The sequence below is a fragment of the Diorhabda carinulata genome, chromosome X (assembly GCF_026250575.1).
Source record: "Diorhabda carinulata isolate Delta chromosome X, icDioCari1.1, whole genome shotgun sequence".
In the NCBI taxonomy this organism is placed as follows: Eukaryota; Metazoa; Arthropoda; class Insecta; order Coleoptera; family Chrysomelidae; genus Diorhabda; species Diorhabda carinulata.
In genome coordinates this window covers 20,092,716-20,118,039 of record NC_079472.1, presented here as the reverse complement: position 1 = coordinate 20,118,039, position 25,324 = coordinate 20,092,716, and the positions used below count along the sequence as shown (strand labels likewise).

At 31.6% G+C, this 25,324-nt stretch overlaps 1 protein-coding gene across 1 annotated transcript; it reads right to left on the bottom strand.

Annotated features, from left to right (window-relative positions):
• Nucleotides 1–138: 138 nt before the first annotated feature.
• Nucleotides 139–25,324, bottom strand: LOC130902365 (cytochrome P450 4c3-like). Its single transcript, XM_057814461.1, has 16 exons — nt 25,128–25,324; nt 21,799–21,908; nt 21,653–21,743; nt 21,273–21,458; nt 15,928–16,280; nt 15,428–15,496; nt 15,025–15,373; nt 13,681–13,832; nt 10,785–11,013; nt 8,885–8,994; nt 8,743–8,833; nt 7,058–7,243; nt 5,276–5,631; nt 5,156–5,224; nt 2,485–2,833; nt 139–1,133 (listed from the first exon to the last, which is right to left on the bottom strand). The coding sequence occupies exons 1-16, from the start codon at nt 25,279–25,281 to the stop codon at nt 973–975; spliced, it is 3,015 nt and encodes a 1,004-aa protein (XP_057670444.1). The 5' UTR covers nt 25,282–25,324; the 3' UTR covers nt 139–972.

The window sequence follows — 25,324 nt, the reverse complement described above, 5'->3', positions numbered from 1 at the left end:
CATTATCGAGTTTAATGTGAATCCTAAATATTTTGTGGATTTTCTCTTCTCGATGGATAGCTCTTCGATTTTTTGTAAAACTTTGTAGATAATCATGTGATTGAAAGCTGATGAGAGGCGGAAAATGAAAAACACATAATATTTAATATCATTTTATTCAATATAAAAGGTTTTAAAAATTTATAGGGAATAAAAAGCAAAGCAAAATACCCCGAAGAAGGTCAATGAAAAAAAGGAATATATGGAGCATGTGAGTTAGGTTGTGTTAAGGTGTTAATTGGTAAGCAGTGTCTTAAAAATTTTAAACTGTGCATATAAAGAACTTTCACGTTAAGTTTGCAATTTTAACATTTGTAGTGATATTACAACCAATAAATAAAATTTAAATATACGGAATGTAAATTAAATCATTGTTTATGTACCAGAGGACATTATATTCTAAATGTTTGCATTATCTATTAGTATACCATGTATAAACAGTTAGCCTCGGATTAACAAGTAGTGGGGCCTGGGGCTAATTTCGAGGAGCCCACTTAAGGAAATCAAAATCATCTTGAACTCTTTTAAATTTTATGTATTAGTTTCAAATTATTTCAATGGAATTCTCCAGCTATGCACGGTTCTTGTAACAGTACTTGCTATCAACAAAGTATCTAAAAGACCGTACCAGAAACGGTTCACAAACGATAGTCGGTTGGAACTCAAATAAGAATCGTTCTTATAACGGTAACCGTCCGGTTGGAACACGTAATATCTATTGCGCAGACTCGTCACCGTACCAAGGACGGTTTTTTGATGGGTTAGAACGAACTTATTATTCTCTGTCATATTTTTCTTATCAGTATAATATATGACGTCAATTAACCTAACCTAACCTAACCACTAGGTATTGGTGTATATCTTAGATTATAATTTATGTTTTTACTAACTTATCGTAAAAGTTGTTTATATTGCATACTCAATTTGAAGTATTTATTTTCTAGGAACAAATTTAACTCTTATTTCACCGATTGGTCTTATAACTATGTCACCTTTGTGACGCAATTCTTTCGGTTTCGTAACAGCTTCTAACTTGAAGTTGCCTAATATACCACAAAGAACAGCTTTCATTTCCAACATAGCATATTTCTGACCTAACAATAAATAAAATAGTATCAATAAAGAGATTCTTTAGCTACCAAGGAAACAGGTCGCACTAATAAACCAAATGATTTCAAGTGGCTACAATATTACACACAAAAAAACTAGAATTGAAATTTATTCTATATATTATATTTCAAATAATAATGTGGTTTATAATATAAGTTCAATTGTCTTGATATTCTTCAATTCTTTATGAAGAGGCTTGTTCACAAGTAAATCTGTTCTACGAGGCTCTTGTAAATGAATAAATTTATACACTATCTGTCACAATTTCTTCCCAACCCTATAGTTTATCTGATACACAATAAAAAAAATAATACGACCGAAATTACGACAAATAATAGTGGTCTATTGGTTCTACTCGTTTTTCAGGATATTGTAAAGATGTGGAATGGAAATAGGACAATACTTTCTAACTCCAATTTGTCCCACAACTCAATCGTGTTGAATTATTATTTTCAGTACGTTTTTCCTCTACAATTATTTCATATAGGTACTCTTTGTGCAGTTACGAGGAATGCTTCGGATCGTTATTATGCTGCCGATCAGACGCTGGACTACATTTTCCCTTAATATTTTTTATAGCCTTCTTTTTTCAAAATATCTTCCAATTTTTATCAGGTTTATACCATTACCGAGCCTCTGCCATGTTGTACAGTCGGGATTACACATCTAACATCCTTTCTTCCATTGACCTGAACACAAACAGTCTTCTCTTAGACCTAAAAACCTCAAACTTTGATTCATCACTGCATAAAACTCTCTTCCACTCTTCATGCGTCCAATTTTTATGTTCTTTGGCCAACTGCAACCTCCAAATTTTATTTTGACGTCTTCACTGCAACCCACCTAAAAAGGCTAGTTTCTCTCAATCTCCTTTTCACTGTAGAAGTAAGTATTAAATGGTACCTTTGTCTTGTTGCACGAGTTTTCTTTTTCAAAACTTACAATTTTGAATTTGAGAGAACGAAAACAATTCGTATACGAACTTTACAAAAAAAAAAAGTAAAGAAAAGTATAAATCATAGCGTCTCATAAGTTTAACTGGGAGTAAACACGAAAGAAATAGTTCATAGTTACAGAATAATGAACAAATTGGTCGTCACTTGCAAATTTTAATTTCTCGCGCTTATGGACAAAGTATATGCACGCGCTCGTACAAAATAAAAAATAACGGTTTGGTTTGTAAGACACCGCTTCGACCCTCGATGGACAATATGAAAGAGAAATTTATTAAAGTGTGTTATTTCGAAATTTAATGCATGGATTATGGGGTAGGCCAAACTACTGACCAGAACGAATTCATTTGTAATCTTAGTTTATAACCGTTATTCATCTCACCTATGCAATTTCTGCTGCCAGCACTGAAAGGTATATACGCATAAGGATGTCTCTGTGCAATATTTTCAGGTAAAAATCGATCAGGATCGAAATTTTCAGGGTTTTCATACAGATGTGGACTTCTGTGCATGTCTATTATGTTGATATTTATATCGCACCCTTTTGGAATAACGTATCCTTCTTTAGTTCGAATATCCTCTCCAGCTATTCTGGAGATGACGTGGGCACTGGGGTACATTCTTAAACTTTCCTTTATACATCTTTCCATATATTTCAGCTCCTGTAACTCAGCAAACATTGGATTGTTTGGATTTTCCACAATAGTAATAATTTCTTGGTACAACTCCTCCTACAAAAAATTTGTATATTTAAAAAATGACATCACTAATAATAACTGCAACGAACAGACGCAGTTAAATTTACTTTAGGACATTTCGGGTTGACGCTTAAGATTCTTGCATACCATTGCATCATTCATAAAGAAGCGCTTTGTGTTCAAACATTCCCAGATGAAATTTGTAAAGTTATGGAATTAGTGATTACGATTATCAACTCCATTTTAGCTAAAGCTCTTAATCATCGTCAATTTAAAAATTTTTTACTTGAAATGGAAAGTGAGTACGCTGATCTTTTGATTCATAACAAGGTACGCTGGTTGTCAAGAGGGAATATTTTAAAACGTTTCGTGTCCGTTTTACCAGAAATAAAAGCATTATTTCATGGTAGACGTTACTTCTCATCTAAATCAGCTTAATTATAAACTTAAAAGGAAGGAGAACACAGTTTTTTCGATGTTGGTCGCTTCATTCTAAAATAAATTATTTCTTTTTGCCTAAGATTTTGAAAGAGGACATTATTTCACTTTCCAAGCCCGAGGAAGCATCGCCAAGAAAATAATTCCTCTATTGACAAATACTATTTTAAAACAACCATTTTAAATATGAGGGGAGCCTTTCTCAACAGGTTTCAGTATTTTAAAAACAGCAAAGCGACCTTAGCATTCGCCAAAAACCACTTAATGCTAGATAACAGATTTAGAATTTTCTCCTTTTGGCATCGACATTGGTAACTTTGAAATACAATTACTGAATTTGGAAAACAAGGATATATGGAGCTCTAAATTTGTACAACTTTGTGTTGATTTGGAGATATTGGAGAAGAAAAAAATGTAAACTAAGTTCTCAACACAAGTGGTCTGCTTTAAAAAACCTAGAGAAAGACGACATGATCATTTTCAATGCCTGGATTAGTATTGCGGATGCTTATAATCAGCTAAAAAAACTCGCGTTTGCTGTTCTTTTCCTTTTCGGCTCAACGTATTCATGCGAACAATATTTTTTAAGTATGAATCTTATTAAAAACAAAGTCCTCTCATAGATGAGAACCTGGAAATGTGCCTAAAATTGAAAACAACAACCTACAAACCAAACTTCAGCAAACTTTCAAAGGAGATGCAAGAACGTTCCCCCACATTAAGTAGTGTTTATATGGATACTTTACTAGTTTTATTCAATGTATCCATAATTTATGAATCTCTAAAATTATGATGAATGTTTACTACATTTACAAACAGATTTTGCTCTAAAATTTTTTTTCGTTTTAATTTGCATATTTGTCTCTTTGGCTAATAAGTTTGCCGACCACTGGGTTAACCCGATCATGATCTCGATGTTCGAAAACGGATCGAGTTAATCGGGTCCTAGTAATTTGATAGGATCGTTTCTACCCCGGTAGACCAGTAGATAAATGCGATTGGCTAAAGGGATTTTATGATATTTTCATCTTTATAAAGCATTAATTTCCCTTAAATGGCTATCTACTATTATTTCACATGAGCAGAGTCGGAATTTCGGCAAAAAAATAGTTTATTAGTTGGTGTCCTGCATAGTGGTCTGCGCGTTTTTGTTTTCTGGCTTTGTCCATTTTGCCCATCTGGTTTCTATAATTATTTAGATATGATCCCGATTCGTTGGAATCTTATTTTCAAGTCTTATCACCATGATGTAGTAAAAAACTGAATTTTCAAAAGTCGGTTTTTTTTTCAGATTTTTATCTGAAATAAGTTGATGAGTTGTTTCTTCAATTTCTCTTCCTCATACTTGGTTAACTAATTTTTATCATTCTAGTTATGTGTTTTCAAAGTACCTTATCCATTCTTATCAAGTATTTACTTATACTTCTTGTATTAGTTTTGTGTTACATAACATGTTTCATACCTCCTTCTGACCACCCTATAAGTTCGCTTCAATTTCTGTTGTTATGTTTACCACTATTTTTCTTCAATTGTCGTATTTGTTTGTTAAATTTTAGATATGCTGTCTTCTTCTCGTTTACTGATTTCTTAACTTCGTTGATGAATCACGATTTGGTGTTTCTCTTTTCGTTATGTTATGTTCTTTCTGATTTTTCCCAAGCTATTTCTACGTCATCATTCTCTAGAACCTGGTTTTTTGTTATCTTGTGACAAAGTCTTCTTCAATATGATCTTTTTGTGGACTTTTCTCTTAACGAACATTGATTGTTGTTATATAATTTGGTATCTCTTTCTTATTTCACCCTACACCGATTAGTATAGAAAAGGAACAAGGTTATATCCTTATATTATTTTTAATTTGTGGATATAATAATAATAACGATAGTAACGATAAAGTGAACGTTTCGATAGATTTACCTGAATTTTTTCTTCATTGGCTAATATCATCAATGTATGTGATAGAGAAACAGCCGTAGTATCATAACCCTAAAAAATACACAGGTATAATTACTATAAAAATACTTGGCAAACACTCACTCCCAGAATAAAAGTATCAACCTCTTCCCTCATCGCTACATCGTCAATATCAGCACCGCTATTTCTAGATTTTATCATCAGATCTAATAATGCCAACTTTTTTTTATTAGTGTAACTAATTTGTCCGTTATCTTCGAATAGTTTATATCTTTCTTTGATAATGTTACTGGAAAAATCGTGTAGGATTTCGATGGTTTTTTCGTTACGTCTTCCAACCGAACTTAATTTATAAAGGAATTGGTGGTATAACCAGGGTCGGCTCAATCTATACATCAAATTATCTCCATAATCAAGAACTGCTTGCAAGTACTGTTTACTTTTGGGATCTTCTCGGAGATCTTTTCCAAGAGATGTTTCTGTAATATACAAAGCAAAAGCGGAAAGTTTATAATTATTAGCAAAGAAATCTAAATTTCTATTAAAATATTGGTTTATTAATTATAAATAATTCAATCTCAGTCAGTTACAATACTTAACAGGTCTGAGTTGATATTTTCTTATTTATCATACTTATTAACTGTATAAAATATTAAAATATTACAGAAATTTCCTCGTGACTAATGGAGCTAAGTTAGGCTTCAGAACATATCTCATTAGACCAGGAAAACTCGCACATAGGAAGAAGATGATAAATGGTTGACAAATGGTTGATAACAAAAAACATTGGCACCTAGCTTAAATATAGGATAAGATAAGAAATAATATGCAAGCTATAGATCAAATATAAGATTCTTAGCATCATTTAACCGTTAAATCTGTATTTAAATCCTCTTTTGAGCTAGATCCCTTAAAGTTTTTTGTATTCTGATTAATTTTGCTATTTTTTTGTCCTAGCAAATGATGTTATATATCTTCATCACTTTCTCTTCTAGCCACAGTAGAAAAATATGAACGAGAGAAATAACACGAACGAAATTTGGAGAAAAATGATGGGAATAATATTGGGACCAAGCAAGAAACTGTAAAAAAAAGGAAACGGAAGTAGTAGAATTAAAATAAAAAAAAAACATAAAAACAAAGAAGACTCAACTAATAATACTCACAAATAATGAAAAGAAATAATTGTTAAAATAACACTATGACTTGACCTTGGAAATTCTGGAGGAACAAGACAGATGACGATGGGAATTGTAGACTGGAATGAAAATAAATGAAAAGATACAACAAAACTAGACAAAACGAAGCTTATATTTGATCTACAACAAATATTTCAGTACCTACTTGAAGATTGCAAGTAAGTTTTGTTCTGACTACTTTTATTATATCTTTTCATTACTTTTTATTCCAGTTTGCAATAACCATAATTATATAATGTTGTCTTCTTCTTATTATGTGTGCCGCCCAGTTGAGTTTTTTGCTTTTATATATTTTAGCTCTTCTTCTTTGGTTTTCCTGTTCGTTCTAGTTTCTTGTTTGGTCCCAATATTATTCCCATAATTTTTCTTCAACTATTTTCGTCTTCATTTTTGTTTATTACTCTGGTTTCAATCGGATATGGGATCATTGTTCTAACCAATGTCATATATTGGTTTAGTTTACTAAGTTTTTCATTCTTCAAAATTATGGTATAGATTTAAGATTTAAGACGCTTGTTGTTTCTGTTTTCTCCCAATTTTATAATATATTTTATTAGAACCTGCATATAACAAATAAATAGTTGTTTTGATATAAAATATGAGAAAACTAAAACCTCCTTGTCGGGCCACACAATTGGAACTTCTTATTTACATTAATTTTATTTTGAGTTAATTTAAACAGGAAAAAAATATTCGATATATTTACCTCCAATTGAGTGCAGAGTAAATTCAGTAATAGGCTTGACAACGTCAATATAGGGTCGATCGCATAATTTTTTTATATCCTCAACTAAATGGTTCATTTCTTTATTAAAAATATGAACAAACTCTTGCAAAATAGTGAAATGAAAGGCTGGCGTTAAAATTTTCCTTCTCGAGTGCCATTGTTGACCTAAAAAATATTTTATGAACTAAAATTATCGAAATTGTTATTAATAAACTTTAAACTTTATGAATCTATTACCATTTTCAACTAATAAACTATTTAAATTGAAAAATTTCAATCAATCCATTACCTACCCAAAAACAATCATTAGGAAAGTTTATTCATGAAATCTCTGCAGGTAAGTTTGCACCGTTTCTATGATAGATCTTCATGAATCGACAGCATACTATTAAGCTGGAATTTCTGGAACCGTTGGTGATATTCATACTGAACACACTATTTAAACCAATACTCACAATTACACTGTTTAACGCGCGTTTCGATAACCAAGTTATCGTCTTCGGAGACTGAAGGCAAACTGTTTACCTTCAGTGTAAACAATGTGTTTACCATACTGTTGATTCATTTGTACTTTGTAGTTTATTCTTTTTATAAGGACTATTTTGTCAATATTCACTCATTTGTTTCATTTCATCGCGAACCGAGTGCTTTGAATTCTGGTATAAAATTTTAAAAATGAGTGCGAATGAACATGTATAATAGAGTTTCGAGTTATACAAGAGACGCTCTTATTCCCACTTTTATACGTAATAAGTTAACTTCATTCTAAGCCTTTTTATCCTTGTCGATGTAGTAAAGGTATTTCGATGTAAGGCGCGTGTGGTATCGAGCTACAAAGGAGTAACACTTCTCCAAACTATCCTCCATTGTTTTCTATCCATTTCTTCCCATCTTATATCATTCAAGTCAACGTTTTTTTCTGTCGCTATCTTAACTCCCTCATTCCATAGTTTTATTGATCTTTTTGTATTTTTTGATATTCTTGCTTCGTATACTCTTCTAATAATTCTATTTTCTCCCATTCTGGTTCCTTGAATTTTCTGTGTGTATGATTTCTAATTCTATACAATCTTGTTTTACCTCGTATCTTTTCTAGATATCTCATCTCCATGCTCTATATCTTATTTCTTCAGCTTTGTGTTGTGGACCATGTTTCTGATCCTAAAGTGAGTATAATTTAATTATAATTAATTCTCCTTATTCTCTTGTTTCTTTCTTATAATCTTTAGTTGTTACCTACAATCATAGTTTTTCTCATTTATCTTTATGTTTGTGTTCTCAAAACAATAAATTTCCAAGTTTTTCTTTGTAGTTTTTTCGTCTTTGGTGACCTGAAGTTTATTTCCGGGACTTTCACTCCTCCACATTCGAATGTGCTACCCCGTAATATTTAACGTATTAACCAGGAAAAATTTTCGGGATATCGCATATATAGTCAATTACATTTTCAACATTCTATTTTCTGAAGGCATCAGAGAAAATTCTTTGTTCTCATTATCATCATAGAATTCAATATAATTGACTACGGATAAAGGTATTTCCGAAAATTAAAATTATTTGAGTCCCTATGCTACAAAAATGATTCTTTTGACCTGAAAATCTGTATAATAAAATGAGAATGTATCTTAATTGAATTCATTTTATAGATACATAGCTAAACTTACCTTTACTAGTTAACAGCCCCGTTCCAAGCCAATCGTGAAGAAGGTTATATATTTGACTTTTTTCAAGATGTTTGGAATTATTCAAAATCAACTAAAAAAATGTGATTTGCGGCGATGTAAAGTGATACATTCATTTAATTACCTCAATATCTTCGGGACTCATTAAACAAACAGTTGCAATGCCTAGCGTATACATCTTGTAAATTGGAAAATATTCTACAGAACGTTTTCTATCTCTATTAAACATAGCCTCTGGAACAGTAGGAAAGACCATTCCAGTAAATTATTGAAAATTAATTTTGATTTGCACGATTATATTATTCGGTGAACTGTTTATAATTGCTTTTTGATCTTCACGATCTGATTATAATAACAAAAAAATACCCAAATTGGGCGTTTGGTTCATGAGCAGATATTCAATTCAAAGAATTAAAGGTTGCAAAAGACAAAATAGTATATCAGTCTATTCAACTGCCCTAAATAAGGAAGAAATATTTGACTTAATGAATTAGTGGAACGAAGAAGATGAGAGAATATTTATCATATAATGGCACCAGAGCTAAATTGAAGAGGGGGGTACAAAATACAAATCTACAAAGGACCCAAATGATTTCCTAAACATATTAGTTGGTACTCAAAACTTAACAGGCGTAGCTTCGTCTATCCTAGGAGAATTGTTCAAACATTTGTAGCTCGGTTCCCAAGCATAACCTGAGGATGCTTGATTCAATACAGAAGAGTCCAATTCGACTTATAGGCGATCCAGAGTTAACCAGAAACTTGCACAGCTCAGAGGTCGCTGACTTTAATCTGTTTTACCTATACTAGCAGGGTAGATTCTTTTCCTAGCTGTCCAGTATAATCTCACATGGAGCAGTTCAAGATGAATATCCAAAGGCATCTCTACAGGGCAAGCACTTCCGAAATACTCGAAATTAATAGGGTTTCACTTTTGTGCTGTGTTATATTTTTGTAAATAAATAATTGTGAAAAAAATATTGTTAGAGAAATGAATATTTTATCCAATTAAACTTTTTTTGATAGTGTAGACGAAGGTTAGCAATAATCTTTTAAAAATAAAATTATTATTCTTGTGTCGAAATATCTTCTCTTCGATGTAAAAATCACGCTAATTTTAACTTAACTGATAAGAATATGTTAAAATCACTGTATTTACATAAAATACTGGAAACCTGTCTAGTTAAAACTACGAGGGTTACACAAGAAGTGAGGTTCCCAATGAGGTACAGTCTCGATGGAAGCTGCTAAGCTAAATCCGACAACAGCGCCGTGCGCATAGGCTTCCCCACTCTCGATCCCATCCTTATCTCAGGCAGCTTGGCAACAGGATTCAATTCCTCTCATGTTTGTTCTTATTGTCACATATTATATCTATAATACTCCAACACCACCGACATAAATACAAGAAAATATAATTGAAAATTATTATCTGTACAACAAGAAAAATTCAATATCCACTTACAATTATACTGTCTGACGTGCATTTCGATAACCAAGTTGTCGTCTTCAAAGACTGAAGATGAACTAGATCCTATATACTAAATTTTCCCACCAATGAGCTTCCTCCCGTGAATAATAATACCAGATCTCAGATGCGATTTTCCAGAAAATCAACAGTGAGCTGCTTAAAGATCAGAGGGTTACTGTCCGTGAACGGCAAAAGCTTTAAGAAAGACGACCTCAACGAAATGGCGGGAGACTACTTCGACTTATGAAGGAGCACTGTCTTCAAAAGTATGGCGAAAAAATGGGAAACTATGTTGAGAATGGGACAACAGTGTAAGCTTTTCATCGATGTACGAATTAAAAACAATAAATAATGTTTTTAGTGTGTAAAAAATATGAAAACCTTTCTTATTTTACAATCCTCCTGAAGCTAATATATAGAAAACTATATTCATTCTTGACACATTTTGTACGCATTTTTATGACTCACGTATTCAATTGTATGATTCACTCAATGTTGTTAATTAATTATTATAAGAATGTCATATTGAATTTGTGTTTTGGTTATATCTAACCTGAGTCCTCGAAATGATATTCAGTTCCAATTACGGGATACGCCTTGGGGCCTGGTATTGCCATTAAATGTTTCCAAAACCCTTCATTTTTCTTTTTATTCCAAAAAATAAAACCGATGACCGTCACCAAAACTGCAATTATTATCAAAAACATGTTTATATGCAGAATAAACAACCTCGAATGAATGCTGTCTCTAGTAGGCTGCAATGTAATTTCACACAAGGTTATCTATTTTTATATTATTTGATTGTTTATTAATATCGTTTAAAACGCTGCAGACGTGTAGGGATAAAATGATGTTTATAATTCTCAATCAGTATCAATCCAAATAAATAGAATGTTGAAATAATTTTTATTCGGGTCATTGTCCAAATTTCCGCACATATTTGATATTACTACTATGGTAAAAGCATCAATTGTTGACACTAATCCAAAAGTTGACACTTCATTTTCAAAATGTAAAAATAAGGTACTTTGCCACTGAAGGTACTCGAAATTGGCGTAATTCTGCTGATAAGAATGTAGTTATTGAGGTCGGCCGCTTCCACTACTTACAATTTCCGATATAAATATTCTGCTTGATGTTGAAGCCGATGTAGCAGACACTCCAGCGACGCTAACCTTGTCCTGCATCTTAGTGAGGTAAGACAACAAATTTAGAATTTTTAAGGGAAATATTGTGAGTAAAAACTACCATTTCAATTCTTCTGCTCTATGAATAACATAAGGAAAAATGCGTAAAGCATTAATGCCCTAAATTTGAATAGAAAACCATGGTTAAGTTGGGCGTACCTTCAAAGAGTGTATTCAATCAGGCAAAACAAAATCTATAGCTTTGTGTTTCTGAAAAAACTACCACCGTAAAAGAAATAGGACGTTGTCCAGTGACGAGGAAGTACTTGAACGAATTAATGAAGGAGACATGGTTGTGGTTGTGTTGCCTAACAAAAAACGTGAAACGAAATGCGTTTGCCTGGTTGTCAAAATTGTTTCTGGAGATAATGCTGAAGTAATACACTTCTTTCCTGCAATATACTGAGGACGTTTTTAAGCCTTCGAGCAACGGAAATGATCTTCTCTCGGTCAGCACAATACAAATTGTCCAGATATTATTGGGGCAATCCCGAAAAATTCGTGTTCCCTGTTTCTGTGTCTGTTTCTCTTTAATTCAATTTAATTAGGTAGTTATGCTAAAAATTCATTTACCTTCTATTCTGAAAGAGAGAGAGAAATGATTAATTGTCAAAAAATTTGTAGACAAAAGCTTGTAAAAACTACAAAACAAACATAAAAATAACTAATTGAAGATACAAGATACAGAAGTGATAGTGTAGATAGAGATAGAGTGTCAATACATATGCAATTTTTGTAGAGAAATGTGTCAACTTTGGGTGCAAAAAGGCATGTTTGAAAAAATTTGTTATAATTGAAAAAAACTATTTTGGTAAGTCCAATACATGCAAACTGTTCACAAGGAAATCACAATTCTTAGTAACTACCTAAGTTTTATTTTCTTGGAGACTTTTGTAGAACGCGGAATTGAATGATTTTTCTTTCACCTAGTGTCAAAAATTAGTGCTTTTACCTTAGCGCATTTATCCATAAATTAGATATAAAGTACTATGTATTAACTTTCTTCTTCTTCACGTACAATCTCCATTTCGGAGGTTGTCTATCATAGCTATTTTGACTCCGGAAACTGCGGCCCTATATAAATTAGATGATGTGAAGCTTAACTATTTTCACTGTTTCCTAAGCAAAGATCTCCTTCCAATAGATATTTTTCCTATATTATTTTCCTTAATTACATATCTTATAGTTTGGACCTCTCAGATGTGGTCAAGATATTTAAAGTTGGTCAGATGATCTGTTCATGGTATTCTCAGTATTCTACAGTAGGTTCATATCTCGAAGACGCTTCCAGTCTTCTCTCCAAGCTCAAGTCGCGGCTACCGAGAAGCTTCTTGGTCCTTATAAACGATACACGGACCCTTTCGATTCGAATCATTATTTTTAAACAGTCAACACTTTAATCCAGGTAGAAATACTTTTCGATTTTTTTCAAATGATATTAAGCCATAAGGAGATAATACATAAGATAAAATTAGAAGAATAAAAAATTTAGCAAGTCCAAAGTTTTAAATACCTTGAGCGCATCACACTAACACAAAATAGGAGACTGGAACAAGATATAAACGAGAAACTGGATCATGCGTAAGATTATTCAACATGACACAGTATCTAAGAAAGATAGACAATATATCAATATACGACAGAATAATGAACACTCTTATAAGAAAATCTTGGAACTTAATTATATTTTTAGACGCCATTTGACCTGAAATTACTTGAATTGCCATGAATTGCCATAAATCGACATAAACAGACATCAATCCATATGAAATGACAATCGACCTCAATCAGCTTAACCAATATCAATCGACGTCAATAGACATCAAAAGCATCAATCAACATCAAGTGACAATCGACCTAAATAGGCTTCAATACATTGTTAATCGAAAGATTTGATAAAAGAAGGGTAATTGAGATTGTTTAGCCAAGTCATGAGATGAACGATTAATACGGAAGATATATGAGTTTACAAAAAAATAAAGGACCTAGAAGGTGCTGCACAGATGGCAAGAAATAAAACATATACAGGATAGAAATGAATGGAAACAACTGTGGAAAAGAGAGCCCACATAATTACTCAACTCCAGCAAGCCCTCTACCTGAAAGGGCAAAAAGGATCTGGATAAGTAAGTAAGCAATAAAATGACAGTGATGATGAAATGGACGATTTTGTTAGTGCTGCTAATGTTATCTTAACATTATAAAGGGGATTGGTTTCAATAAAATCCTCAATTTTATTCACTTTTTTTTTAAATTTTATCTTGGTACAAATTTAACATTTATATCTGTGCTTGGTCTTAAAACTATGTCTGATCTGTAAATAATATCTTCGGGTTTTGTCACAGATTCCAGTTTGAAATTTTGCAGTATTCCACAAAGAAATATCTTCATTTCCAATAGCGCAAATTTTTGCCCTAAAATAAAATGAATTTTTGAAAGACAGATAAAAATTTGACGAATTTCAGTCTCTATCAAAATATAAATATTTCAATAGTATCATCAAGCATTGAAAAAGTTTGCAGCAAATAGTATATCAGTAAAATTCATCGGTAACCAGAAGTGGTTTAATTTTCTGTGCTTTTCTTTTTCGGTATGCCTTATTTATCTTTTCTATTTTACTTCTCACATATATCGATTTCGCTTTGTTTCTCCCCTATCCTTGTATAGTGAAATTACACCTTTCTGTTTAGCACAAAGTGAACTTACGTAATAGAAGTAAATACAAATAAACGATGAAATTGAGGAGCTGCTCCAACTAAGATTAGAAAGTAATTGCATTTTTTCTTTTTTAAATTTCCATTTGAAAGATTGAGGAATTGGCTGTAGGATGAAAGATACAACTAAGTTTCTTATGAATGAACAAAATCAAACGCTCATTGAGATCCTCAGATCTCAATCCTCAGGTATTCTTATAATGATACAAACCCCAGAGCTTTTCAATCCAAAGGGAAATTATTGAGGATGTAAAGGCCGCTTGACATGGTGCAATAAAACGTGCAATGCAATGTAAGGCGCAATATTTCTTAATAAAAGGATGCGCAGATGAGGTTCATCTGATTGTAACACTAGTTAATAAATCAGCTGACTTTCGTAAAACTTAGCTTTGGTATCTCATTGTTAAACTAGGTACAAATTATTAGATAAAATTTGAGGTTGGGAATTTGTTTACTTTTCCTGTTTACAGAGACTTGCATACAGTTTCTTGTACGTTATATTGAATTATGTCAAGCGGCCGGTCAAGTGTCGAATAATTTCACTTTAAATCAGTTATAATGGTTAACGCGATTACGTTTAGGATTTTGGCAAATCGTCGATGATTATCATTATGAGCATTTGCTTGACTTACATAAATATTTAATCATCTGTTTATTGATTTTTCATAACTTTGTTACTTTATATGATATTTCCATTTGATATTTGGCAATTATGTACAACTTTGCACACTCTATGAAAATAGCTATAAAAATGACAGCGTTGCCATTTAACACACTCCCGCATTTTCCAAAAATGGGATTTAACCTTTTGAATGTATTCCAAATTATAGACTTTTTTTGTTTAGATCAGATTGAAGGTTCAAAAATTCATCTGTTAATTGCGAGGTCATACCTATACAATTTCTTCCTCCTGCACTGAATGGTAAATAAGCAAATGGATGCCTCTTAGCTACATTTTCAGGCAGAAATCTATCGGGATCAAACTTTTCTGGATTTTCCCATAATTCAGGTCTTCTATGGAGATCGTAAATGTATATATGAATGAAACAATTATTTGGAATAACATATCCTGTTTTTGTTTTTATTTCTTCGCCTGATATTCTACCGATTACTGGTACACTTGGATAAAGCCTTAAGCATTCTTTGATACACCTATCCATAAATTTCAATTTTCCCAATTGTTGATAAGATGGCTTATCGGATTCATCTACGACTGACATTATTTCTTGATAAAGTTCATCCTAAAATATAAATTATTTAGGATATTTTCAAAGGAAGCAGGTAATATGTTTTACTTGTATTTTTGGTTGATTTGCTAATTGCATCACAGTATAAATTAAGGCCAAAGCTGTAGTATCGTGACCCTGGAATTAAAAATGGCATATTTTTAAGAATATATTTGAAATTTATTTAAAATAACTTCCTGTACATTGCTGGAGATGATTCATATAGACAATATAGCATCACTGGAGCTCCGATACAGATTTATGACCTTCAGCTGGTTAGTTACAGTCGTTTGAATGTGATAGAGTATCTCAAAATGAGTAATTATTTTATATTTGAAAAAAAAATAGACTCACATGAACTCAAGCTAGAGAAAGAAGCAGGCTGAGGAACAAAGAATGTTTTCACTAGTTTTAAACTTTCTCAATACGTATTATGATGACAAACATCTCAATAGTGCTCAATGTCAACCATCTAGCAGACGGTTTGAAGGCAAAAGTATGATAAATTGAATGATTAAGTATACAGTATTAAGAAAATTCAAATAGGTAACGATAGATGAAATAATTACCGCAAACGTAAACGTATTCAATTCTTCCCTGATTCCTGCATCGTCGATGTCAGCTTTGGTGTATTTCGCTTTTAACATCAATTCTAGTAGATTTGGTCGTTTCCCCCTTGAATCATCCATTGTTTCGGGAGTAAAATTTATTTTTCTGTTATTAATTATGTTGTCACAAAAATCATGCATTATCTTGATCATCTCCTCATTTTTTCTTCTCAAGGAACTTAGTTTGTAGATGAATGGTATTAACAGCCAAGGTCGAACGGCTCTATGAACAAACGACATACCATAATTATGAATTGCTTCTCGGTATTTCGTACAATTTGATTCTTCTCTAAGCGAAACACCTAAGGCTGTTTCTGTAAAAAATATAAGTCAATACGAAATTAGTGACTTCTATTTTTTTAGTAAATTTACTCGTATATACATATAGTACTAAACCAGTGATTCTCAACCAGGGGGGGCGATCGAAAGCTTACAGTGGGCGATTATTTGACTATACACTTTTGGGGGGCGATAGCCATTTTGAGTGGGCGAAATCATTTTGAATACCCACTTTCAGTGATGGGCCACTGCATTTTTATAATGCGTTGTGAAAGAAGCGAATAAAACATTTTGTAAAACAATATTGTTATCCTTTGGTATTTAATTGCTACAATGTATATTCAATGTGATTGTAATCTGTTGTGCTCTCGCCATATATGATATTTGCATTATTTTTAAAATAAACGTATTTCATTTCGTTCCGTATATCATAGGTAAGTTAATTATTACTTATAGGAGAGAGTTGCCATATGTATACTGGTCACCTAATGCGTATTAGGTCATTTATTGCTAAACAAAGGCTTTATATTGTTAAGTTCTAATTAAATCGATAAAGTAGGAACAAAAATTCCGTTACAATAATTGTTTTGTTGTGAATTATGAGAGATTGAAGAAATCAGGTGAGTTTTCTGAGCTTCCTTTATAAGATATATTTTTGTGAATAAAATGGTTTACGTACATATAAACTTATTCAAGAAGTACTATTTTCATATAGATACGTTTAAGGATACCGGTATCCGAAAGCATACTGTATGTATTGTCTTGGAAAAATGATTGTATCACAAATATTCATGAATAATAATTAAAAAATTGTGGTCAATTGGCAACTTCGGTAGTTATAGATTGTTTTCAAATTGTAATATTCCTATAAATTATTACTAAATAATATATAAATCACATTTGAAATTAAGTGGTACGCATATGGCAGTTCTCCTCTATCCATTGAGTAAATAAATATTTTCAATTTTACCTATTTTTCATATATTTAAAACAGATTTTTTTAAAATTTGAATTATAGATCAACTCCTAAAAATGTCCCAGAAAAAGAACAACCGACAATATTCTGTTGAATATGTAATGTTTTATTTTTTCGCCACAAAATAGTTAACTTCCAATGTGTTTGCTGTGTAATCAGGTATTTTCTAATGAAGCAATGAAACCATCCCGGATGATTGAACATTTAAAAAGAAAACATCCCGTCAAGCAGGATAAAGACATTGAATATTTCGAAAATTTAAAAACAATGTTTAGCAAAAGAAATAAAATAATCAATGTATTCAAAACAGCAACCACAAATATAAATAAGGGATTGGTGGTGTCATATAAGATTTCACGTATAATAGCTCAAAATGCGAGAGAATTGGAGAGAAATTTTTATTACCGGTTATAAAGGAAGCTCTTACCATGACTTCAGCAGATCCAGCCAATATTTTGTCAATGATTCCATTAAGTAATGATACTATATTAAGAAGGATTAATGAAATGGTCAATGATGTTGAAAATCAACTAACTGCGGATCTCCAAACACGAGAGTTCACTACACAGTTGGATGAGAGTAGTGTACAGGATAGTGATGCAATATTAATGTCTTATGTTAGGTACATAAAGGATTCAAAAATCATAGAAGAAATGTTATTCAGCAGACATTTAGGCACTGATACGAAAGGCACATCAATATATGAATGTTTTAAAATGTATTTTGATGAAAAACAAATTCCTTTGAAAAATATATTGGCCTGGTGCCCCTTCGATGGTAGGACATCATCGTGGTTTTATAACCATGTTGAAGGAAGAAAATTCAAATATCTTTACAATTCATTGTATAATTCATAGGCAACACTTGGTTGCCAAATCCATTGGCGGGAGATTACATGAAACAATAAATTTAGTAAAATCAATAATTAACAAAATAAAAGCACGCCCACTTAATGATAGATTATTTCGGCAACTTTGCCATGAAAATGATGAAGAATATGAGCGCCTATTATTGCACACGGAGGTCAGTCATTAGTTATTTAGAATCAACAAATTATAATTTTCCAAAGGAGATATCTGTTTTAAAGAGTGACATAGCTTATTTGGCAGATATATATGCAAAAATAAATGAATTACCTTTAAAACTGCAAGGAAACAATGTGACCATAATTAAAGTGAAAAGTTTAATTATTGGTTTTATAAATAAATTAAGACTCTATAAAAATAACATGGGTAGAAAAGATTTTTCTTTATTTCCCTGTTTAAGTAATATAATTGTACAGGACGAAAATATTGCACTTTATTATAAGCATTTGGAAAGCCTAATTGTAGATATGAAGCTTCGGTTTAAAGATGTTGAAATTATTCATATTCCTGATTGGTTTATTAATCCATTTAGTACTGATCATACTAATGCTCCTTCGCACATTCAAGAAATATTAATAGATTTGCAGGCAAATGTAGAAGCGAAACATTCATTTAGAAGAATTTTGGATAAAAGTTAGCAGTACTAACACATTTCAGAGACTATGGATAGAAATAAGACTATTAATCATGGCATTTTCAACGTCATACCTAGTGGAAAAGGGTTTTAGTGCGGTTTCTCAAATGCTGACTAAGCAAAGAAATCGCCTCAACATTTGCCAACAAGGTGACTTACGATTATATCTGTCAAAATTAGAACCCAATATTATTAAACATTGTCAAGATCAGCAACCTCAAGGTTCTCATTAAAATTTCATTTAGTTTATTATTTCTTTGTTAAATTAAATTAAATTTCTAACTAATAAATGTTATTCTACTATTGTTCCTATCTAAATTCTTTGGATATATTCTACTAACGCCTAATGTAAGCCAAATCTACCTTATATTAGGGATTATCGTACAATTTTTATCTGTTAAAATCTATAGGGAGCGAATTAAGAAGCGTCAAAATTCCAACGGACTGTTAATTAATATGATTGTTATTTGCATTGTCATTAAAAATAATTTCCTGATAACTTAATAACGAAACTGATTCCATCGAGTTATCAAAACCATGGAGGAGATATATCAAGGCCGTTCTTATTGCTGTATATAAGACTGTTGCTGGAGTAAACCACAAAAATTTCATTAAAATGGAATGGTAGCATTATGGGATATATAAAATTAGGAAGTTTGATTCCCCATTTTACTTGTTAGTGTACTTGTTGTTATGCAAGAATCAAAATTATGAGATTGGTAAAAGATTGTTGTGTATACCGATTCTTATTTTTTTTCCAATTCAATCAAGTAGCAAGTTATTGCAAATTGATTGATGCATCTTCCTGCGTTTTTTAATTGTAAATTTCGAGAACCAGAAAAATAATTTCTTGGTATTGGAGCTCACTAGTATATGTATTAAAATTTACTGAGAAACCTTAGAACACACAAGAAGTTTTTTTTATTGTCTATTCTACGAGGTTTGCTACTTAATTTTTGAGACACAAATACATTTTTTTAAAATATTCTCCATTAAGATCAATACATTTTTGCATGCGTTTGAACCAATTGTTGAAGCATTTTTTCCATTCCGATTGAGGTACGTCCAAAACCTTTGATTTGGACTGGACTTGAATTTTTTTCAGAATTTCTTTGAACTGGTGCTTCATTACTAAAATTCGAAGCGATTTGATCAGCACATTGATGTTGATTTAATCCGCGTCGAAAGTCATAGAAAATGACCGCATGAAAATGTTGGGGATTTAATTTAATTTTTTGACCAAGATGAATGTTTCAAGTATTTGTAAACAACTCAAATAGCACTCGTATAACAACACGTTCCGACTACGTTTACCATTCAAAATGTCAAACTTTACAAAGGCAATGTCAGATTTGACATATTTACAGCCGTGTTGCCATATCTTAAAACTTAAGTAGCAATCCTCTTATTTTCAAATGATATTATCTGTCAATTGCCATGTTTGCTAAAGGCCCACAAAACAGCTAATCTATAAGTGAGACAATATTTTAATGTTGTGTACATATTGATTTCTTGGAATATCAAATATGTATATATACGTTAGTTACGAAATGGCGTACACTTCTGTTTATTGGAATAGCATGTCTTGGGACAGATTTTTGCAATTTTTAGCTTATTATTTGTTGATATGTTTATCAATATTAAGTTTGTGCAAAAAAATTTCATTATGAGTTGCTACTCTTCTGATAGAGCAGTCAATTCCTTCAATTGGATAATAATGGCAGTTTTCTGAATTTCAGTTAACTGATGAGGCATTAAGTAGACTTTTACCTCAACTGAACTCAAATTAATTATTGAATTATCTATCACAACTATCATAACAGAAGTGTTCCTTAAAGAAGGCAAAAACTTCTTCATATTGTGATGGCAATATAAGTAGTAAGGTAAGAAATAATATAAGAATCTTCAGAATTTCTGCAGCATTCACTAACACCGTCGAAACTAACTAATAATAAATTACCGATAACGAGAGAAAGCTGTACACAGGTACACAGGTACACAGGTCTTTTTAAAAAATATCGATGTATATTCCACGATGGCCAGGTATGAAAATTATTTTTGTATAATAAAAAATATATATTATATACCTTTTCACAATAATAAAAGCATTTTCTTTGACCTCTTTTACCTGAACGTGTTGTGCGAGATCAAATTAACAATATTAATAATATAATAAGACTTTTGAATTCTTTTGGAGAACATAATTAAATAGAATAACTAACAAAGTCCATTATAGTAACTTCAAGTGAAACATTCAAAGCTTTAGAAAATTTGGGTATATTTACTATTCGTTATTTTGAGTTTATTTTTATATCTGGTTTTATTTTTGGACTTTACTTTCTATAATGCATACACTGTTTACGCTACCACTAAACACGCACAATTACACTGTCTGACTCCCAATACGATAACCAAGTTACAGTTTTCACAGACTTTTTACTATCGGTCTCTGTAGTGGTAATTGTAAATATTGTTCTCAATTTGATTCGAAAAATTAAAAACCATATGCAGATCAAATAACTGAAAATACCCTGACAGAAATACAACTTACCTGCTATGGAATTCAATGCATAATCCGTTATAGGTTTGATGACATTAACAAATGGTTCATTGCATAAATCTCTCAACTGATTAACTATCACCTTTGTTTCATTGTTTAATATTTCTACATATTCCTGTAAGATGTTGAAATGGAATGCTGGAGTTAACATTTTTCGTCTATGTTGCCATTTTTGACCTTGAAATTCAATGTAATGTTACTAAATTGAAATTAACTGGTATTAAGCAAACAGCACTACAATTTATTAGTTACTATCTCAACTAAAAAACTAGTCTCGAGTATTTCTAGCATTAGCGAGAATTTTTGGTAGATGCTATACATTTCCACGAAAAAAGTTAAACAATTTAGTAATATCATTTTATTGTCCTTACCTGAACTTGTTAGAAGTCCTGTTCCTAACCATTCGTGTATAAGTTCATAAACATAACTTTTAGTGTTGTGTTTAGGATTATTAATAATGAGCTACAATACAATTTATGTTATGAATTTGGTAAACTGTATAATGCTTGTAATTTACCTCTATGTCTTCTGGATTCAATATACCAACTATTGGTATATCTAATGTCCACATCCTATAAATAGGATAAAATTCTTTTCCATTATTTCGATCGATAAGGAATTGTGATTCTTAAAGAAAAGATTTGATATACATTAAAACCATGAAGGACATTACTTCATGTGTTAAGGTAATACAGTGAAATTATTCTTAATTTTTATAAATGAAACTTGTCAACAAATCAAAATGTTTCTGCCCTGAACATTGTTTTGATATTTTTGATCAACATATTTTTTCCTACATTCATATCTTCTCTATCAACAACAAAGCCAAAATTCAGATGCTTTTCCTAGAAATAGTAAAAACGCGTTCAACTGACCTAAGTACAGCTCTGTTATAGTAACTGTTCGAGTCACTACTATTGATGACCTTAATCACAACGGTTACAAATTTATTCCAACCGATAATTTTAAGACCGTCACGAAACGATAAGAAAACTTTTTCCATTGATTTTACGCGCAAGCTTCACACCGTTTTGAAACAATTCCGAATAAAAATTTGGAATTTAACACTTTTGTTCAGGTATTAATAGAAATTGAAAGTTTTAGACAGTTGTTCCCAAATGTATCACAAATTCGTGATTTATCTCGACATTATGAAATGTTCGAGAAATACCACGTCTAGATAAGATACAAAAGAGAAGGGGAATCTCTTGGGGAAATAGGGACATTTTTGAGATTTGGAATGTTTCACGAATAGTCCTGATATAGGAAAAAATTTCCTTCACAGAGCTGAGATAGGGCTGATTTTTAATATGGTTTCTTTCAGTATGGGACTCATTCACTGTGTGTGTGTCCTCCTATTATCGCGAGAGAGAATATATTGAAAATGAAAAAAAAAAATGATAACGCAGCAACTGTAGGAGTGTATTGTGTAGGTGATGGGTGTAAGGGCTGACGAACGAATACACCTGCTTACAGGGAAACCGCAGAAAAACTGTAACGTCGACGAGGTTTATGTATGAAATATTCTGAAAGTGAAAATTATTTTATTTGTATTCAATAAATAAATTCCATTTTTTTATTCTGAAATTATTTAATTACAATATCTAATAATAATAAAATGATCCGGTTCACCAGCCAAATAGGCCGTTGATAGGAAATGATACTGCAAAAGCTGTAACTGCCCGCTCCCAATTATCTGTTTTCTAATTAAAAATAAACAGAAAAAAAAACATAAAATTCTCACATAACCAAAAAAAAAGAAGCAAATAAATAGATAAACAACAAAAAAAGTTTACAAAATATATTCTCATATCCCCAAACAGAAGGGAACCGTTTTCACTTAGGTTTGACCTCTCTTTTCGTATTCTTCAAGCCATTGTCGCCTTTTTTTCTTTCTTTCCTAGCCTAGACAGCACAATCCTTTCACCAAAACCCCAGCCTTACAAAGGAGCAAATTCTATATCAGGATTAACTCCAACAAATCTTTATATATAAAAAAATTTCCCCTGTCGAAATAATCGTCTCTAAATAGTTTGCAAATGGGTTTCCGTGACGCCTTCTTTCAAAGATCCTAAAGTGTGAGGCTCCTTGCTTATCTGTCGTCAAAATACAGCATCTCTGAGTTGGCGAGAAATGGTTTATTATTTTATGTAAAAATCATTCAACGAATGCCCCTATTCAAATAATGCGGGAAAAAATTTATTAAAAAAAGTTGTTGTTTATCAGTGGCATAATAGATATTTACGATATGTGTCGTAAAGATTCATATTACGAAATGAGATGGGAAATTTGTCCATGTTTGGTATAATTGTATCGACATGAGTTCCGACTGTGGAAATGTGGATTCTGATATAGAAATCCAGTAGAATCGCTGAAGGATATGTAGAAACATCCTTAGAAAACAATAAAAATATAGCTTCTACAATAATGGGAGGAGAAATCGTTTCTACAAAAAATTCAATTGAAATTAAAAACTACGATTCTTAAATGGCCTCCACATCAGCTGGAATAAACATCACTAGTTGTACAGGTTCAATTTTTTTATTCATGAGTTCATTCCATTAGTGCGGTAAAGTATCGTAATGTTTGATATTACATATTGGTAGTAGGTAAAATAAGTATTACACGCCGCTTCAAAATTTTTCAGGGGAAAATGAATCAATGAAAATTTATGTGCATTGATTCGACTGAAATTTCGTCGAAAAAAATTTTTTACCCATGCGATAACTGGATAATCATCTGCTTTATGCGCTGACTGGTTCACGACTCGTATTGAAAGAGCGTCAGGGAAAATTGTAGTTTACAAAGTAATCAAAGAACAATTTATCAGGAGGCAACAACTTGAATAATCGATTTAGTTTATTTTGGAAGGATTTGTAACTAGCAGATCATGCGGATTTGTGTGGAATATTGCACTATGAATTCTTGAAATAAGTGTGTTGTGCTTATAGTCCATTCATTTAAGGTAGTTCATCTAGGAAAATCGAGATAATGTAATTGTTGATAAAAAATTAAAATTATTTATCTCAGAAACGATTCACCGAATGAAAAAAATTTTGAAACAAAAGTTGTAGAGAATTTAATGCTCTACAATATTGATAAAAAATAAAAATAGCGAAAACCCGTAGGAAACGAGTTATTTGCAAAACATGTGCAAAAAATCGGTTTTTTTGACTTTTTTAAAGTTGCTCACATCGAATTATATGTTTTGAGAGGAATTTTACGATATCAAATGAACAAGTTTAAACGACTTACCCAGATAGCTGGGTATCTCGATTTTCCGAAATTCTTGCCTAAATCTACCTAAAATGATTGGACTATTACGGAAGTCGCAAACGGTCACAAGAACAAATAAATGAACCGCAATTTTCGGTTGCAGTGCATTTTTAGCATAGCGCACGAACGTGTTTGTTTAGAAAGAGTTTTCAATAATTTTGAAATAAACTTTCTTTCCTTCGTCAAAAATGAATTGAAAAAAAATTGTTTTATAATCGATTTTATTCAGCCAATCTTGAGTATTATCGCCAAATGTGGAATTTCTGAATAGGTATTACTTAATGTATATATTTCGTACTTGTTTGATGTTTTTGGCAGAATAGATAAAATATGACCCACATTAGTTCAATAATAATTATTTATATTTATCACCAAGTGATGGCTAGCTTTCTATTTTCATTGAAATGTCTAAAAAAGTACAATCTGTATAATTCCAACAAGTGAAATCGTTTCTTTTAATAGCAAATTTGTTTTCTAACAACAGAAAAATAAAACTACAAAAGTTATGTTATATTAAATGACAAAATATAAATACAAAACCTACTTACATATAAACTTTGTCAAACATACCTGCAGTACCAAAACTGAATGTTCCTATAATTGGTTTTTCTTTAGGACCAGGAATTGCTGAAACATATTTCCAAACGGTTTCGTATCTCCATTTCCGCCAAAAATAATAAAGAGAAAATAATAATAATAAAGCAACTAGAACCAACGCGTTCATGGTCGTAACAGCTCTCGAGGTTATTGACAACAATTTGAGAGTC

What these genes read in the sequence shown, in the direction of transcription:
- LOC130902365 (XM_057814461.1), bottom strand. Translation starts at nt 25,281, where the DNA reads ATGAACGCGTTGGTTCTAGTTGCTTTATTATTATTATTTTCTCTTTAT. An exon ending in TGCATTGAATTCCATAGCAG is followed by an intron (nt 16,281 to 21,272) that starts GTAAGTTGTATT and finishes TATTTTTTACAG; the next exon opens with AAACAGCCTTAGGTGTTTCG. An exon ending in CAAATCAACCAAAAATACAA is followed by an intron (nt 15,374 to 15,427) that starts GTAAAACATATT and finishes TTTATATTTTAG; the next exon opens with GATGAACTTTATCAAGAAAT.